The 20,706-nt window shown below is 36.7% G+C and overlaps 1 protein-coding gene across 1 annotated transcript in view; it reads left to right on the top strand.

Moving 5' to 3' along the window:
* SMS (spermine synthase) overlaps positions 1 to 20,706 on the top strand; it is a 153,944-nt gene that overhangs the window by 122,280 nt on the left and 10,958 nt on the right. The window contains exon 8 of the mRNA XM_070944009.1: positions 20,526 to 20,640. Within this exon, the coding sequence (XP_070800110.1) occupies positions 20,526 to 20,640 (115 nt within the window). The remainder of the gene's footprint in view (positions 1 to 20,525; positions 20,641 to 20,706) is intronic.

Raw genomic sequence — 20,706 nt, 5'->3', positions numbered from 1 at the left:
CAGAAGTGGCGTCTGGCCTGGCAAAATTTATTGGGACAGTTGATTTTAAAGTTGAAGAATTTAAATCAGAAGTTAATGTTAAAATGAAAGACAATGATTATAAAATTGATGAGGTTGACAATAAAATGCAGAGAATTGAAGATGAGATTGTTATGATACAATTCCGGGCGATGGAATTCGCCATACGGCTTCGGGGAATTCGAGAGGAGGAGAGACAGGATTTGAGACAAGTTTGCTCTGAAGCCTTGGCTAAGATTTTACAAGCTAATCCTGATTTGGTATTTCATAAAATAGATAAAATATACAGAGTGAACTCTTGGGTGGCCAGACAAAGACAACTGCCCAGAGATGTGGTCATATACTTTACTGATAGAGAAATTAGAAATGATATCCTGCAAAAATCTTTTCACACCTCTGTACAAGTGGGGGGTTCACGACTTGAAATTTTTAAAGAACTACCTCCTAAAATGCTGAAAGCTAGAAAAGAATTTGGTTTTCTTGTTAAGGAATTGAAAAACTTACAGATACCCTTCCGGTGGGACGCACCAGCTGGGATAATTTTTAGATATAAGGGAGAAGGATATCGATTGAATACCGTGGAGAAGGCACAGCATTTTTATACTACTATTCTTAAGGAAAGAACACCATCCCCACGTACATCTACAGTTTTGGAGATTAAGGAGAGTGATGAGAAGCAACCTCAACGAGAACTGCAAGAACAGTCTAAGCAGGAACCAGAGGAAATGCAAGGCGCAGAAGGAGGTTTTCTGGATGAGCCTTTGCTGGAATCTTCTCCAATCTTGGATTCGCTTCAGATGATCGAAGTTAAGGATCAACGTATAACCCGAGCTCAATCTAAGTTACTTAAACAAAAGCAACAACAACAACAGGAAAGACAAGACAAGAAGGCAGTTAAGAGTACCGTACAAGAGAGTGGCGCTATGGGAGGAGCGAGATCGAAGCTCTCGGATGAACTTCAAATATTTTGCTCTGCGTTACAGAAAGAGGCTGATGACCTTTAAATGTCTATCTTGGAATGTTAATGGGTTGAATTCAGCACAGAAAAGGAAGAAATTATTTACATATTTGAAACAATTTAATAATGATATAATATGTTTACAAGAAACGCATATCACAATTCAAGATCAAAAATATTTGATAAATCCAAAACTAGGAGTACATTATATATCTTCAACTTCGCAGAAAAAGAATGGTGTGGTTATTTATGTAAATAAAAAATTAACAGCGAAAGTTATAGAAGCAGATCAAGATGGTAGGTTTGTAGCAATTGAATTGCTTACAGCAAATGGACAAATTCTTTTGATTGGAATTTATGCTCCCAACCAACAACAGGACTATTTTTATAAGATGTTACATACTAAAATATTGCAATGGGACTATAGATCTATTTTAATTATGGGAGACTGGAATGGAGTAATTGATTCTAAACTAGATAAAAAGAGCTTGGCAAAGTCTAGAATTAGACTACCACAGACTTTTTTTGATATGAAAGAAGATATGGAACTAAAAGATGTTTGGAGAATACATAATCCAAATGAATTGGATTACACTTTTTTTTCTGATAGACATAGATCCTTTTCTAGGATTGATTTTATTCTGTTGTCAAATGATCTACTTGTTAAGACAAAAAGAACAAAGATTTTTCCAAGAACTTTGACTGACCATAGCCCTGTATGGATAGAAATTGAGATGGATAAGGTTGAGAGACGTTCTTGGAGATTAAATGAGAACTTGTTTAGATATGAAAAAAATACAATAGAACTTAAAAAGCATTTGAAAGAATTTTTTGAAATAAATTTGAATAAAGGTACCCCAATTGAAATTGTTTGGGACGCAAGTAAAGCCTATATGAGAGGGTACTTATCTATATGAATTCTAAACATAGACTGCTCCGACAAAAGAAAAGATCTGAGTTGGAAATGGAAATAAAGAATAAAGAACAGTTACTTATTAAAAACCCATCAGATGAAAGAATACGAAGTGCTATAAAACTTTTGAAAGATCAATTTCAAATGCTTATGGCGGAACAAGTTGCAACAAGCCTACAATACGCGAAGCATAACACATTTTGCAACGCTAATAAACCGGGCAGATGGTTGGCTTACACATTGAGGAAAAAACAAAGTGCACGGATTATCGATCGTATTGATATTGGAGGGAAAGAAATCTTTCAACAAAAATTAATTAAAGAAGCTTTTGTGGACTATTATACTAAATTATATGCCAAAGAAGAGGTGCAGAATGGACTTATAGAAAAATATTTAAATGATAAGAGAGTTACAAAAATTACCGATCAACAAAAGGAAAGAATGAATTATCCTATAACAGAGGAGGAGATAACAGCAGCAATTAAACAGCTAAAAACAGCCAAAGCTCCTGGCACGGATGGTTTGACTGCAGTGTACTATAAAACTTTACAAGCTGAAATGGTGGGACAACTTAGAGATTTATTTTGCAATATTCAACAAGGGGGTAAAATACCCCCATCTTGGACAACTGCTTATATATCTTTGATACCAAAAGAACAAGTTGGTCCTAAAAAACCAGAGAATTATAGACCAATATCTCTTTTGAATACAGACTATAAAATTTATGCGAAGGTATTAGCCAACAGGTTGATGCCAGTAATCCAAAAGGTGATTCATGAGGACCAAGCGGGATTTATTGAGGGTAGATATATGAAGGACAATGTAAGGCAAGTAATAGACTTATTGGAATATCTTGATAAGAATAAACAGATTCCTGCAGTGCTGGTTTTCTTGGATGCAGAGAAGGCCTTTGATAGAGTGGATTGGAATTTTCTACTAAAGACTTTAAAAAAGATGAACTTTGGGGATCAATTTATACAGGCGATTGCAGCAATTTATCAAGAGCAAAAAGCACAGATTATTATTAATGGAAGTTTGACGACAGAGTTTAAAATTGAAAAAGGAACAAGACAGGGATGTCCGTTGTCCCCACTTTTATTTGTTTTAACATTGGAAGTCTTGTTAAATACAATACGGGACTCTAAAATTTTGAAAGGCATAATGATAAGGCAAGAGGATTATAGAATAAAGGCATTTGCAGATGATCTGGTCGTTACCCTATCACAACCAATGGAATCAACAATCCTGATGAACGACATTATACAAGACTATGGTAGAGTTTCAGGTTTTAGACTGAATTCAAAAAAGACTAAAATGATAGTTAAAAATATGACACAAGATCGTAAACATGAGCTTGAAAGGAGGGCAGGTTTTGAAATTGTACCTAAGGTAAAATATCTTGGAGTTCAGGTTGCAGAATCAAACATGAAATTGTTTCAAAATAATTATGAGGTGTTGTGGCGAGAGGTTCAGAAGGATATGGAGACTTGGAAAAAGCTGCAACTGTCTCTACTTGGAAGAATAGCAGCAGTTAAGATGAACATTTTGCCAAGATTTCTGTTTTTGTTTCAAATGATTCCGGTGCTTAAAAGTGATAAACAACTGAAAGTCTGGCAGTCTGGTGTGAATAAGTTTGTCTGGAACGAGAAGAAGCCGAGAGTGAAATTGAAAATTATGCAAGATGTTCCAGAAAGAGGAGGTCTTAAACTCCCAAACCTACAGTTATATTATGATGCAGCAGCTTTAACTTTAACAAGTGATTGGTTTGGAAGTAAAAAGACTGGAATATTGAAAGCAGAAAGTTTTGACCTTGAATTTGGATGGCATGCCTACTTATTCTACGATGACAAAGTTGATAAAGTATTTAAAAGTCATATACTTAGAGACTCTTTGATGAGAGTTTGGAAGAAGCACCGACTCAAATGGGATTACAAAATACCGCTATGGCTGGATCTTGGTCATACTTTGTGGAATACAAATATAATGTCACTCGGGGGGTTTTTATACAAAGAGGTTCTTTTTACAGATGCGGGCAGATGGCAGCTGAAGACATTACAGACACTGTTGGATGAAGGGCTTAATCTAACTTGGTTACAATATAATCAATTACAACTGAGATGGAAAGAGGACCAAAAAACTGGTATTATGTTGCATGAGGAAGAATTGGTTAGACATATAAGAGAGAAAGGTCCAATGCATATTAAAAGGCTTTATAATGTTTTGCTAGAAAGAGATTCAGAAACTGAATTAGTTAAAGACTGTATGATTAAGTGGGCACAGAATTTTGAAGAACCAGTGATGCTGGAAACATGGGAAAAAATTTGGGTTCAGAATGTTAAATTTACACAGTCGCAAAACCTGAGAGAAAATTTTTATAAAATGTTTTATAGATGGCATTTAGATCCTAAAAAGTTGTCATGTATGTACCCTAATGTTCAGCCAAAATGTTGGAGATGCGAATGTTTGGATGCTACGTATTATCATGTTTGGTGGACCTGTAGGAAAGTTAAGGCTTTTTGGATAAAAATTTGGTGGGTCATGCAGAATGTTTTGAGGAAAAAAATTCAATTTTCTCCACAGTTGTTTTTATTGGGTATAGTTAAGGGTTTTACACGGGGTGAGATAAAACTGATATTGTATATGATAACAGCAGCAAGATTGTTGATAGGTAAATATTGGAAGAATGAAGCTTTACCCACTATCGAGGAATGGACTTTGAAGATGGCCAGTTTTGCTGAGATGGCGAAGATTTCAGCATATTTAAAAGACTGTTCACAAGAGACTTATGAATGGGAATGGAAAAGGTGGATAGAATATGTTCAGAACAAATACCAAACTAGAAAGTATCAAATAGCTTTTATTTGAAAATAATGTATTAGAAATATTTTAATGTATTAGAAATATTTTAATGTAAAGAGATAAAGAGGAAAAATTATACAGGGGGAGGGATGGGTTTAAGCTTGTTTACTAGTGTTATTAGTTATGAGTATATAATAGGGAAGTCTGGGGGGGGAGGGTTAGGGAGGGTTAGGGAGGGTTTGGGGAGGGAGGTGGGGGGGTGAAAAAAGGGGTGAAAATCTAATTGTAAAACTTTTGCAATAAAAAAAAAAAATACATTATACTTACATTACACTTTACTAATTACCAAACCATTACATACTAGTTAATAAAATTATTGTGGCTACACATTTTCACTATCCATCATTTACTAATTATTAAACTATTACAACTGTACTTAACCCATCACTTTATAGTTTACAACTTTCCTTTAAATGCTGTAATGTTTAAATGCAGAAATTATGGTTATACTTTAAACAATAAGTGACTTTCTGTCCCCCATGTATATCCTTTCAGATGTTCCCATATATCTGTATTTCCGTAGTTTTTGATTCTATTAAGAAGATGTATAGAATCAGTGTGTTTGACACAGTGTCATAGGTCAAGTAATTATGAGGAAATCCATGAACTAATTGCTTAGCTTCTTTTCTTTATTCAAGTCTGTCATTCACCAGAACACCACTCTTAGCTTTCCTGATGGATGACAGCTGGGCCTCATCAGAAGATATATTTACCAATAATGAAGTTCAGCTGCCTCTAATAAGCACGTATACTAATGTGAATAGAGAGGTTCTCTCAAAGTTTAATAGAGAAGGTTATTCAGAGTTCATATATTTGATCTGACTTTATGTATCTGACTTGGTGTGATTCTTATTTCTTTTATTCACATTTTTCTTTTTGGCTATATTTACCTCATTTCTACCTCAATGTGGTAGTATGTCCCTAGTTTGTGACCACATCTCCAACATTGGGGTGATAAATTGGGGTACATTTTTGCCAGTCTCGCTGGTGCTAAATGCCATCTATAAAACATTTTATAACTGTTTTCTTTGTGTAATACTGCCATGGTCAATTTGTAATTTTTCTCCCACAATTTTTCCCATTTATCTAATTCTATGTTATGTCCAAAATTCCTAGCCCAACTTATCATCGTTTCCTTTACTGTTTTTTCTTCCAATTTGTATCCTAATAAGTAATTATAGATACTTGTAATCATTTTTTCTTCCCGATCCTAATATTAATTTATCTAATTCCGATTGTTTCCTGTTTATGCCAAATTATTCCTTTTTAAAATCTAGTTTTGATTTGTAAATATGGCCACCATTCCAAATTTATTCCTTACATAGCTTACATTTAATGCATGTGTAATTTGGGTGTTCTTTGGGCATAAGCAGAGGTGGGTTGTTACCAGTTCACACCGGTTCTCCTGAACTTGATATTAATTTTCTGAGCAGTTCGGAGAACCGGTTGTTGGAAGAAATCTTTTCCCACTTTACAGCGCTAATCCTGCAAGGGAGGCAGAAGGAAACATTCTGGTATGTCTGTATTTCTACTCAAATACTTAATTTAATTGCCCTGCTGCTTTAAGTGTTTTCAGAATCTGCCTCTGGGTTAAGCTTGTTACATTGTAAGCCTTATGCCCAGTCTTTCTGTCTGTATACTGAGCTTCTCCAGAGCCCTCCCCTTCCCCCAAGAGTTTTTTGTGGTACTTTTATTCCTGGGGCTTGACTTTCTTAAAAATTGTTAAAGGGTTGTTTTAAGCTTTTTGGGGTATAAGTCCAACACGGCTGGAACAGCTATTTACAGAAGGGTTGGCATAGCCATAGAAGAAATGGCTGAGTTTGCATCCTGCCTCTCAGCCATTTCTTCTATGGCTATGCCATCCCTTCTGTAAATCAGGCATTTTTTTACTACCTTTCTGGGGGCATGTGATCTTTCCTTAAATCTGGATGATTACCTAAGGATATCTTGTGAAGTGAGTGAGCTGGTATCTTTAAGTGGTGCAAATGTATCTAATGATTGCTTCTCCTGGTGGGAAACTGTGCTTTGTCAGTTCACTGAGCACAGGAGTCTCTTGTCTATGGGGATTCTTCATCCAGGTCATGATTGTCCCAAAGGTGCTTTTTCCAAGAGACAACTTGGTTTCCAGAAAGTCCAGTTGCCTCTTGAAAAAGCACCTTTGAGATAGGAGTCTCTTGCATTGCTTCGGAGTGGGCAAGGCACATGATTACTCACTGATAATAAGTGGATCCTCCTTCCAATTTGTTTTAGTTTTCTCTCATGATAATATGGCATAGTAACATGGCACCAATTGTAGAAAGGTAGCATACACCCCTCTCCTAGAAGAATGAAATATTTTGAGAAATATTAAAAAGGAAGACTATATTTCCCTGAATGAGAAATGGAGAAACATGTTTTCTTAGAGAGAGAAAGCAGCCCTCACCTTCCTTAATAGCCCACAGAAGATGTCAGCGCTTAAGAGATAAAGAGATAGATACCGTATTTTTCGGACTATAAGACGCACTTTCCCCCAAAAAAAGTGGGTGGAAATTTTGGTGCGTCTTGTAGACCGAATATGGCCCTGTTTTTGGCCTCCTGAAGGCCCCCCCCCAGCGTCCCATTTTCACCAAAAACGGGACGCACAGAGGGTTTAGGAGGCCTGCAGAGTGCTCCTGGGGACTGGGGAGGGAAAAAATGGGACGCATGGGGGGTTCTGGAGGCCAAACCAGGCCCATTTTTTTTTTACAGAGGAATAGAATAACAGAATTGGAAGGGACCTTGGAGATCTTCTAGTCCAACCCCCTGCCCAGACAGGAAACCCTACACCACTTCAGACAAATGGTTATCCAACGTCTTCTTAAAATTTCCAGTGTTGGAGCATTCACAACTTCTGCAGGCAAGTTGTTCCGCTGATTAATTGTTCTAACTGTCAGGAAATTTCTCCTTAGTTCTAAATTGCTTCCCTCTTTGATTAATTTCCACCCATTGCTTCTTGTTCTATTCTCAGGTGCTTTGGAGAATAGTTTGACCCCCTCTTCTTTGTGGCAACCCCTGAGATATTGGAACACTGCTATCATGTCTCCCCTAGTCCTTCTTTTCATTAAACTAGACATACCCAGTTCCTGCAACCATTCTTCATATGTTTTAGCCTCCAGTCCCCTAATCATCTTTGTTGCTTTTCTTTGCACTCTTTCTAGAGTCTTAACATCTTTTTTATATCATGGCGACCAAAACTGAATGCAATATTCCAAGTGTGGCCTTACCAAGGCATTATAAAGTGGTATTAATACTTCACGTGATCTTGATTCTATCCCTCTGTTTATGCAGCCCAGAACTGTGTTGGCTTTTTTGGCAGCTGCTGCACACTGCTGGCTAATTTCTAAATGGTTGTCCACTAAGACTCCAATATTCCTCTCACAGTTATTGAGCAAGGTACCATATATACTATACCTGTGCATTTGGTTTTTCTTGCCTAAATGTAGAACCTTACTTTTTTCACTGTTGAATTTTATTTTGTTAGATAGCGCCGAATGTTCAGGTCTGTCAGAATCCTTCTGTATCTTGAGCTTATCTTCTGGAGTGTTGGCTATTCCTGCCAGCTTGGTGTCATCTGCAAATTTGATGAGTTCCCCATCTATCCCCTCGTCCAAGTCATTGATGAAGATGTTGAAGAGTACTGGGCCTAAAACAGAGCCTTGGGGTACTCCACTGCATACGGTGTGGTTGGTCAGCCAGTTACAAATCCATCTGGTGGTGATGTTGTCTAACCCACATTTTTCTACTTTATTCTATTTTATCAAATGCTTTACTGAAGTCCAAGAAAATTATATCAATAGTATTCCTCTGGTCCACTAATTTTGTCACTTTGTCAAAGAATGCAATAAGATTAGTCTAGTGTGATCTGTTTTTGACAAACCCATGTTGGCTTTTGGTTATTACTTTGTTTGCTTCTAGGTGTTCGGTAATTCGTTGCTTGATTATTTTTTCCAGAATCTTCCCTGATATTGAGGTCAGGCTGATAGGTCTGTAGTTTCCTGGATCTGTTTTTTTTTTTTTTTTTTTTTTTTTTTTTAAGATGGGAACTACATCATTTCTTTTCCAGTCCTCTGGCAGTTCCCCTGTGCTCCAGGATCTTTGAAAGATATAGTTCATTGGTTCTGAGATTTCATCTGCCAGTTCCTGTCAGAACCTTGGGGTGTAATCCATCCAGTCCTGGTGATTTGAATTAGTCTAGGGTAGACAGGTGTTCACTTATATTCTTCCCTATTTTAACTTGTGTTCCTAATCTGTTTTTTGTGGTGCTGTTTTTGATAGGTTGGACTATTTTTTCCTTTTGTGTAAACACAGATGCAAAAATTGAGTTAAGTAGTTCTGCTTTCTCCCTGTTGCTTGTCACCTTCTTGCCACTTTCCCAGTAATGGGCCAATTGTTTCCTTGACTTTGTTCTTGTTTTTAACATGTTGGAGGAAGCTTTTTTAAAAAATTTTTTACTTTAGTCGCAAGCCTTTGTTCATTGTGAGCCTTGGCTTTCCTCATTTCATCTTTACAGGCTCGGGCAATTTGCTGATATTGTGCCTTAGTTATTTACCCCTCTTTCCACTTTTTATACTTGTCCTTTTTATCTTTCAATTTGTCAGAGAGTTCTTTATGCAGCCATGCTGGTTTCTTTTGAGAGCTATTATTTTTCTTCTTCATTGGTATTGTGCTAGACTGGGCTTTTATAATCTTACTTTTCAAAATTTCCCAAGCTTCTTCAGTTGTTTTCTCGTTGAGGATTTTCATCCATGGAATTCTTCCCAAGCTCTCTCTAAGTTTATTGAAATTAAAGTCCAAGACTCTAGTTTGACTTTGTTCCTCTCGGCTTCTCAGCACAGTTTCTTTTCCTCAGGGGTTGGGTTTTGGAGGCTTCCCCCCTGACAGGCGATCAGGCTTTCCAGCAGGGGTTTTCAACCGGCATTCTGCTGTGCGGTGCTCCTCCTTCCCACACTTAAAACAACCTGATGGCCTGGGTGCCATGGCAGTTTGGGGTTTGAATGGCTCCCTCTTCCCCTGGGGTGGGGATCTTCTCCAGGCCCTGCCAGTGCAGTACTGGTTTCGGGTCATGTCAATCTCTGCCTCCTCTGCCATCAGGTACCATTCATGCAGGCGGTTAGGGGCGCCATGGGCCAGGCAGGCAGGTCGTCATTGAGTCCATCTTTGAACCAGCAGTTTAGAATATCTTCTGGCCAGTTGACTCGACCAGCCAGGTCCCGGAATTCTTCAGTGTATTCTGCTACAGGATGGCGGCCTTGCTTAACGACTCTGATGCGGTCATGGGCTTTGCGATCGGCTAGGGGATCTTCAAAATGGTGGCGCAGGGCTGTCATGAATTGATCGAAGTTTCGTAGCTCTGGAGCATCGGAGTTGTAGAGGCTCACCATCCATCTGGCCACTGCCCCTTCTAGGGCTAGGATAACGATTCATACTCGTGCCCCTTGGGTTGGGAAATTCTGCCCATACTCTTGCATGTAAGTGAGGACTTGAGCCAGGAAAAATCCCAACTTTTGGGGGTCTCCGTCAAATTTTACCCCCAAGGGAGGGGTTTTCCTCTCTAGCTGTGGGCCCCTGGGTTGGCCGAGGACGATCGCCTGGGCTGGGACTGTGGGAAGTTGGGTACCTGACACGGCTGCTGCTCCACCGGCTTGGTCATCTGCTTAGTCAGCCGCTGCTGGGTCAGGGGTGATGGCTCGAATTTCCTCAGCTACTGATCCGCCCTTTCTCCTTTGTGGGCAACCCTGTACACCTTGAACATTGAGATTTTCCAGGGCTTCCATCACGATACGGTTGATGTACTGCTTCAGTCGATCATCCGCCAGTAGTTGCTCAGTCAGCTCTTCCTGATCGGAGAGGGCCTCCAGGTCCTTTTTCCACCCAGGCTTATGGCTGCCGCGGGTAAGGGTCACCCCCTTGGCTCTTCCATCCCAGCTGTCTTTTTTTCCTACACCGATCGACCATCGGGACTTTATGGGGCTTCCCAGGACAGCTTCGATATCCTTGGTGTCTGGCTGGGTGGTTGTTGAGGTTTCTCCCCAGCACTCGATTTCTCCTTGCTCGCTGCTTCATTTGGACATTGTTGCAGGGTCCCCTCGGTAGAGTGGAAATTAAGGGGGGGGGGAATTTCTCTCTGGGTTGACCACTATTGCAGAGCCTGCTTTATGTAAGGACCAGCTTCTCCCCCCTTCCAAGAAAGTACAAACTCTTGAGAACTTTGTATTTCAAAAGGAATCTTTTATTGAAAGGGATGAAAGCAAGTCAAAGCTCAAAGCAGGCTCTGGGGTCCCTCAGGGCATGCAGTTCAGGATAAAAGAAATTAGGAACCTCTGCCCACCTTCTGATGTGGATTCCAGCCAATCCGCAGGTGTGAATACAAATTGCATCAGCCTCTCTGAGAAACAGATATGAAGAGTTTCTTTTTTTAAAATCAAGTTTTATTGGTCCCCCCCCCATTCACCCACATCTTTTTTGAACAGAGTATTGGCCATATCTTATCTTATACAATTTATCAAATTCAAATACATTTTACTCAATTACAATTTTTGCCACAATTTTCTTTTTTCCCTTTTTTTAATCATATCTCAATATTTCTTTGCTTACTTATATAAACAACATCTTCATTCACCCTCAAATTCTAATTTTCCTGCTTATTCATATTTATTCTCTTTTATTTTTTATCCATTCATTTTTTATCTTATTTATATGTTCGGGGTTGCCTTTCTTCCATTTCATCTTTTTTGTTGTACAGCAATCTTTCTTCTCAATCCTGCCATCTCCCTCTCTTCTTTCCTTCTTACTTTCTTTTTCCTTCCTCTCCTGCTTCTCTCTACTTCCTCTTCCTTTCTCCTTCTCCTCCTTTCTTCCTTCCTGTCTTGTCCTCTCTCCTACTCTGATTTCCCCTCTCTTCCTTCTTCCCCTCTCTTCCATCCCTCTACTCTCTACTCCTCTTTCATCTCTCTCTATTGCTGCATTCATTTTCAATTTAATATTTTCTACTATGGTGTCCAGGCAACCCCGATCTTCCTCATTTATTAAAAATATTACTTGAAATTCCCCTCCACTTTTTAATTATTAACAAATATTTCAACTTATTGCATTTTTTCCTTGAAACCTTTGTTAAAATAGTCTTCCAATCCTTTCTTTTTTCGCTTTAACAATGTATTTCTTCCGTTTTACTTCTTACAAGTCTGTCATTTACATCATTTACTAACATTTCATTTTCATTCAATTTTACATTTCAATTTCAATTTCATCTTAATTTCAATTAATTCTTTTGTTGCTTTTATTTCTCTCCCCTTAGTGCTTCCTTCAACATCAAAAACAGTTCATTTTTTTTCACATTTCATCTACTAATCTATTTTACATTAAACAGTATTTTCACATATAATTTCTACAACTAACATCCTTTTCTTTATTAACATATTAATATTTTCACTGACTCTTAACCATTTTCTTTTAAACTCTCCACAATCCCATTTCTTGATGCTTTCCTCCCTTTCTCCCATTCCCTTACCTTCTTCCTTTTCCTTTTCTTATATCTCCCTTTCTGCCACTTTTCTTTAATTTTCACTCTGTTAATTTTCCCTCTCAATATTTATTTATCCCCATTTATTTCTCTTCTTTTCAGTTTTGAGATGTATTCTCTCTTATCCATTTTTATTCTATCACTGTTAATCCCAGTGTAATCATCTTTATCTTTATTTTCATTTATTTCCTTTTCAATATTTTCTCCTTGTTTCTCTTGCTTCTCATTCATCTTTTCTCTTTCTTTATTTTTTTTGCATTCTAACCAATCCTCTGCTTCTTTATTTCCCTTAAATGCTTCTCTTATTTTTTCAAACATCTCCCTTAATATCTCACATTCATCCTCCCAATTCTCCATATTGTCACTTTAGAAGGCTAGAATTTTCCAATTTATTATTTTCATTTACTTATACTTTTGGTTTCAAAGTCCATGCGATATCTCCTTTTTCTTTCCAGATAGTGTTCAGTTCAAATGCTCACTTGAGCTATCACAATCTCAGTCCTTGTCCTCTCTGCTTCTCTGTATACTCCTATGGCTATGTATACTCCTATGGCTCTTTCCCACAATCTCTCCTCCAGCAGATGTCTCTCTTCAATTCACAACTCTTTTGGCAACAAAGTATTCATTTTATAATGCCCGTTTCCTCTCTTCCATGTAAAATCTTTTTATTGTTTAAAAAATGTTCCTCTGTCTCCTTTTCCCTTGTCATGTTTTTATTTCTTTCAAAATCCAATGTTAAATCCAGGTGGAAGATTCCTTTTAGGGCTTTCGTTTTAACTTTAAAGTTCCTCTTTTTTTTTTTTTTCTCCTCCGCTCAAATTCCCAAGTCCAAATTAGCCGCTAATTGCTCGTTGGGACTTGAGTTGGCCAATCACTCAGCTCCGGCTTTTGATAGCTCCATGGCTGCCTTCCTTTGCCAATGGGTCGAAGACTAATGCTGGCACTTCAGGGAACTTGCTCTTTCCCTATCCATGCCAGCCTGCGTCTTCTTTCTTCACTGTCCCTTCAAAACAGCTATGATCCCTAGAGATCTCCAAAATTGGCTGGGATATCAGTGGTCTTCTGGAGCTCCAGAATCCACACCGTATCGCCCAATGCCAGCCACGCCCTCTCGAAGAGTTTCTCAGGGTCATTTTACAATCCACTCGTTCCCCCCTTTTTCTGAGGTGTGAGATTTCTTCAGGGATTCCTGGTGCCAGGCAACGGTTATAAATCAGGGTAAAGTTTATACAAAGAGGATCAGGCAAGAAATTGGATACTTAGGAAAAGAACTAGATGTGACACTCCAAATCCCCCCTTCTTCCACGAAGAATGGCAGATATACAGATCTGACAACTACTTGTGTTTGCATAATGTTGAATTCCAATATTGCGTGATCACTTATCTCCAAGGTTCCTGTAGCTTCAACACCTTCTATCATTTCATCCCTGTTAGTGAGAATTAAGTCCAATATGGCTGATCCCCTTGTTCCCTTCTCTACTTTTTGGGAAACAAAGTTTTGGGAAACAAAGTCTGCTAGGTTTGTTAGGAACCTGTTGGATCTTCCACTTGGTGCAGAGTTTGCCTCCCAGTTGATGTCAGGATAGTTAAAATCCCCCATTACTATTATGATGTGCTTCCTACATACCTTAGTTTTTTGACTAGCAAAAAGTTAATCTACTTCCTCTAGCTGTATGTTCCATTTGTGGGTTTCATCCCACCAAGTTTCCGTAATGGCAACAATATCATATCTGCCCTCATTTACTTGAATTTCTAATTCACCCTGTTTATTCCTCATACTCTGTGCATTGGTGTATAGACATTTGAGCCCATTACCCTGTGTTTGCTGTCTACATAACCTTTGTTGTGCCTGATTGCCCCTACTTTCTTGCCACTTGTTTGATTAGTGCACATGGTATGGCACTCACTATTAAATGCTTGGTTTTGCTTGACAGCAGAGCTGATAATCTTACCCACAGACATCTATGTTACATGCACCGATAACCCTATTAATTTTGTAGCCCAAATATGCCCGCCCACTTTCTGGAGAGCTTAAATGACCTCTCTGCTAAAGGGTTTCATTTTATGAGCAAGAGTAACTTGGCTGCTGATAGTTATCCTTGTATTTTAACTATTTTAATTCCTCAATGTGCTCTGGAAACCTGTCTGATTTGTAACTCCAGGTAGCAGGTATTGCTGAGGAAAAGGAAGGTATTCAGACAGAATGGTCTAGGTTTCCATGACGGCTGTGACTCATTGATCTTCAGTGTGTATTCCCCCATTTCTAATCCAATGACTGGTATTTAGGGACAGCTTTTTGCAAGCAAAGAAGCTTTTTGTATTTTGTACAGGTAATCCTTGACTTACAACAGTTCATTTAGTGACCATTCAAAGTTACAAGGGCACTGAAAAAAATGACTTATGACCGTTTTTCACACTTATGACCGTTGCAGCATCCCCATGGTCATAAGAAGGCAGGCAAGGCAAAGCACCCCTTTGTGACATTGAGTTGGCCATACCCACCCAGCCAGTGATTAGGGCAGAGAACCGGTTGTTAAAAAATTTGCAGCCCACCACTGGGCATAAGTACATACATGGAACATATATTGCATACCACAATAGTATCAGTCACCTGTTCCATGAGTTTGTTTCTTTTTGCTGAGTCTTTTAAGTGTAAAAAGTTTTGTATCTTTTTTTTTCTATCCTTTTTTCTGCCTTTTTGTACTTGTTTTTATACCTTGTTATTTATTTTGCTTGCTTACTATTATGTTAGCTTTATTTATCCCTTTCCTCCCTATATTTTAAAAAAGTTTTGGAGCTCCAGTTCCCCCATCTTATTATTTAAGATTTGCCTTATTTATTTGATTGATCTATTTTTATTTTAATTCAAGTTTTATTTGCAGTTTTCCTTTCACACCATGCATATTTTATGGACAGTGTATTTACTTGGTTAATGTCCTTTTTAAACAATGCTAACAATAATAATACAAATAAGTATGCATAATCCCAATCTTCCAATTTCAACAATACCATTCTCTTTTTATAATTCTTTATCATTTTCCCCATTAATTCATTTAAACATAAGTAACATTTCTTTGCACCATGTATTTGTTATCTCCTACTAAATCACTAATATTTAATATTTTTTAAATTATTCATTATTTCACCATAATTTCAATATCCCAAATGTCTAGGACTACTCATAAGGCCAAATATTAACAAAATTGAATCAATCTGGGATTATATCTCAAAGTCCCCACAATTTCTAATCATTAAAAGTTTAAGTTCATAATATATTTTAATACACTGTTAATATTAATAATACAATTAGATTACCTAATCCTAAACTTCCACCTTCTAACCTTAGCTTATTTTTAATTATAATAAATTGTATTATCTCTTAGTATATATGCTACTATTTTCCCTATTTGTATTTTCTACTTTTCCATTTTATTAATATTATTATCCATCATCTCTTAACCTTTTTGGAGTTCCATCATTTGTTGACTTTTTAATCACCCTTTTATTTCTCTCTCTTATAAACTTATAGCTTTTTTTGATATTTTTATACCCACTGAATATTTCCTTTGGGTTGCCCTTTGTCTCTTTCTGCTGTATCATTTGAGCACTCATCCATAAATCTTTCTTTTTCTTTTTCTTTTTTTTTGATAAGAATTTTCTTTTTTTTCTCTAAACCTTTTTTTAAAGATATTTTTCTTTTTTTTCCTCTGTTCTATTATAAACTTTTAAGGAATTATCTATTTGATTCCTATTTATCAATCCTTTCTCTTCATTATCTTCTTGCATCTCATTTTGATTTTTCTCTTCCACTGCTGCTTCTAATTTCTCATCTATTTTCTGAATATCATGTTCATCTTTTCCCCCCAGTTGTTGAGAGACATCTACACTCATTTCTTTATCTTTAGACAATCCCCTTGTTTCCTTATTGTTCTTTATAATTTCATGCATGCTTTTGAGCATCAAAATTATTTTTTCATATACCTGTATTATCCCCTGATAATCCATTTTATAACAATTTGTTAGAAATTACTCAATATACCTCTATGGTTCCAACGTCTCAATATTTAAAAACTCCAACAGAGCCAATTATTAATAGGATTTAGTCAATCCCATAGTTATACCCCCAAATCCCCTAGATCAAGGGTGAAATCCAGCAGGTTCTGACAGGTTCTGGAGAACCAGTAGTGGAAATTTTCAGCAGTTCAGAGAACTGGTAGTGGAAATTTTGAGTAGTTCAGAGAACTGTCAAATCCACCTCTGGCTGGTCCCAGAGTGGGGTGGGAATGGAGATTTTGCAGTATCCTTCCCCTGCCACACCCACCAAGCCACACCATGCCCACCAAGGCACGCCCACAGAACTGGCAATAAATAAAATGGATTTCACCAATGCCCTAGATTTATAATCTTTAAAGTTCTTCAGTATTTTAAAGCCTTTTGGTTTTCCAGTTATTTGTCTTCCCAATTGTCCAAATTTTAAAGTCTTATTTAACTTTTCTTCTTTTCTCTTTTCTTCTATCACCTTTCTTCTTTTGCCTCATAGAATGTTCTGTCAAATAGCATTAATAATCCAAATCCAAATTAATCCACTAGGTTTCCTTCAATCTTTCAAGTCCACAATCCAATAACCAGTTTCAATAAGAGTTTAGTTATTTGCAATTTAGTTCATCTTAAAAATCTTCAAAAAAGAAAAGAAATTCACTAAGTATTTCAAAATATCCAAATCGTCTTCTAAAATAGAATCAAGGTCAGACTGCCTTCCAGGTATTGTTTACTTTCTTCTGTTATGTGTATTAGACATTCCTCAGTTTCAGTAAAAGTTCTCACGCTGTAGTGCTCCTCTTTGTCCAGTAGATGGCTCTCCTGCTCCAAACTCCAACATTAAACAGTATGTCAAAAACAGCTGATTATCCAATAAATCCAAGGGATTTAAAGATACAAATAAAAGACAGTTTCTCCCAAAAATCATCTTTCAGATTGTTTAAGCTTTTTTCCAGGCTTTCTATATTTTAAAGCTTCCTTTGGGCATTTCTTTTGTCTCTTAATTTTCAGTCTTTAATCTTCTCTGTGTGTTTAATTGCCACTTCCTTAATGCTTGGAGATTATGTTTTGACATTCTTGTAAAGTTAAGTCTTTAGAGTAAGAATTGGAAGTTATCTTACCCAGTTTCAATGCTCTGTCCATGGACCGTTCCAGCACAAATCTTATGGTCCCAGATTTGACCGGAAGCATCGCAGCGAGACAGTCAGAGAATTTGCGGGCTCCGATGAGCTCTGCAAAAACCCGGACCGACGAACTGTCACCAAGGAGTCTTCGGACCAGAACCGTCCTGTAGGGACGGGGATGAAGGAGAGGCACCTTGGAAGACCAAAAGGAACAGGCAAGTTCCTTGATGTTCAGAGGTAGCTCTCTATGACTTGGCGGCGGGGGGCGGCAGCCATTGCAGCTGTCACGAAGCTGGGGCAACCGGACTAAGAATGGAGCAGGAGTGGTAAATTGAATGGAGTTTTTGGAGCCGGGTGAGTGTTAGAAAACTCACAATAAGGAATTTTTTTTAAAAAAAAAAAACTAGCGAGAAAATGGTGGCTAATAAGCATGGGGGGAAGAAAAGAGGATATTGGAGTGTATCTTTAAAGAGACAAAGGAAAAAACCCAAACAGAAAATTGACCTTTGAACAAAACGATCTAGAAAATAATTTGGAAAATTTTAAAAATGAAAGAAATTACCCCAAGATTGATTAAAGGATTGGAAAGGAATAATTAGATCCTTTTTCTCTCCTCTTTCTCATGAACTTTAAGAAAAATAAAAAGAGAATGGATAATAAGACTTGTAATAGAAGTGCTGAATAAACAAAAGGAAAAAAGAAAAGAATAGAGCTGTTTAAATTTGGACTGGACTTCAAAATTGACTTGGTATTCTTAAAGCTAAAAAGAAAAAGAGAAACTGGTTAAGACTGTTAATATAGTGAAACAAAATGGATACTTGTTAGATAACCGGAAATTGTGGATTACAGAGAGACACCTTCAGGAGCAAAAAGGAACTTGGTTTGTGTCTTGGAAAATTGTGAACTTTACAGATAACAGCCATGAGAACCTTTGGGGAGGATTCCTTTGTTTGCAAGCGGCTTGACTTTGGGGGGGGGGGAATACTACTGAACTTTTAAAATTGGAACAATATCAATTTAAAAAGAATAAAATGGCATAGGAAATTAGAGAAATGATTAAAGCGATGTACTTCTCATGGAAAATGGAAATAAGAGAAATAATTACAATGATACATGGGGAATCAAAATCTTAGGACATAAAAAACGAGATACAACATATTCAAGCTGACAAGGAAACAAAGAGGGAAAAGCGAGACACAGAGGCTGAAGATAAAGAAGATAAAGAAAATGAGACCAAATGTGAAAATGTATTTGAATATGTGGATAGTAATAATAAAAAAAAGGTTTTTAAAGATTACATTGGGATTAACAATGAAAGAAATAGGGAGGATAGAAAGAGACAAATATGGAAAGAAGAGTGGAACAGAAAGGATATAAAGAATTTAAATGATTACACTGGGATTTACTGTGAAAAAATAAAAAAGAGAGAATGAGGGTGGAAAACAACAGGAAATATAGGGCAGAAGAGAAGAATCCAGAACTTTGATATACAGAATGTCAATATTGGGTTAAACAGCGGGCTAAACAGTGGTGAATTTAAAAAAAGAGAAAAGAGAGAGGGAACAATGGGAAATATAGGCAAAATAGGAGAGATCAGGATTTTAAAGTGCAGGAAAGGGGAAAGAAAAAGGTAAAAATAAAATTGAAAAGGGAAAAAAGGAGAAAGAAATGAAAGAGGAATTTGAGGTATACATTTAGAATTGAAATGTGAATTGTAGCAAGAAATAATGATAAAGTATATGATGGTGAAAATGAATTGTACAATAATTGGAATATTATCATTTATATTTTTGAAATCTAGATAATGATGTGTTTTGTTTTTTTTTCTTTGAGAAATACGAATAAGTTTAAAATGTAATAATTGAAATACTTTTAATGATTTATGGTGGTGTGTATAAAATGATTAAGTGAGGATTTAAAACAATACATAGGGGAAGAAAGTAGAGGATAACAGATTATTTTTAAATTTAATTATGGAAATTGTAATAGATGAAATATTTGTAATGGCATATTGTGCTGAAAGTAGAAATTATTAAGATGTGGTTTGGAGGAACATATGGGGAAATTATTTGATGTATGAAAATGGAACTAATTGGAATAGCTATGTTTATATTCTTTTCTTTCTTTTTGTGTTTGAATATATAAATGGAAAAGATATTTACATAAGTAACTTATTATATTAAAATGTTGGACTGTATTAGCTAAGAAAATGTAAGTTATAAAACAAGTGGGTTCATTATTTCTATAAGAATTGAACAATTGTAACATCATAAAATTAATTATTCTGATGATGGATATAAAAACAGATGACAATAAGAAGGGGCTTAATATAGAATAGAAGGGAAAATTGGAATTTGGTTAAAATTAGAGATGAAAATGAAGGGTGATATTGGTAAAAAATAGATGAAAATAAACACTATGGCAAAAAGAAGGTATAGAAATGGTAATTTTAGTTTTAAAGATTAAAAATTGTTTAAATTTGTTATGTGTTATGTTATTTTTAAATGTTTGTGTGTAAAAAATAAAAACTTTTTTTTAAAAAAAAATCTTATGGTCCCAGTTGTCCCAGCTTGTGACTTGCCAAAAATGGTCATCGTCCCTGCTGCCACTGAGGAGAGCTTGCTTCGGACCTAACGAGGAAATTGCAAGTTCCTCGTGGTCCACAAAGCGCCTCTCCTTTCTTTGCCACCCCTACAAGGCGGCTTTGACTCCATAGGGTCTCCTGACAGCAGTTGCTGGCTGGATTTTGCGGGGCTCAGCAGAGCTTGCTATTTTTGCAATGTAGCCTGCTATTTTTGCAATGTAACTATGCTTCCTCTGTTGCCACCAAATTTGATATAAAATAAAAAAAATAAATCAAGACTTGAGCTGTCTTGATTATAGAGAACAAATCTCTGAATAATGTAGATCTATAAGAGGCCTTATATTGATACTAGTTCATGATTTCTTGGGTGACAGAACAGTTGAATTGATGAAGAGTTGGGTTACTTCATTCATCATGACTACTTCAGAAAGTGCTAGTTAGTCACCTTATGGACATTATTATTATGTTTAGACAAAATGTTACTACTTTTTTAGGTACTAATAGAAGATTGTATCCCAGTCCTGAAGAGATATGCCAAAGAAGAAAGAATGTTTGATTATGTAATTAACGATTTGACAGCTATTCCAATCTCCACATCTCCAGAAGAAGGTTATTTTTTAAACTTTTATTATATTTCTGCTTTATTTTCCTATTAAAAATAATATCTTTGGGGCA

This window comes from Pituophis catenifer, unplaced genomic scaffold, assembly GCF_029215685.1.
Source record: "Pituophis catenifer annectens isolate HBS135680 unplaced genomic scaffold, rPitCat1.0.hap2 SCAF_4, whole genome shotgun sequence".
NCBI classification, from domain to species: domain Eukaryota; kingdom Metazoa; phylum Chordata; class Lepidosauria; order Squamata; family Colubridae; genus Pituophis; species Pituophis catenifer.
This window is presented reverse-complemented; position numbering and strand designations above follow the sequence as displayed.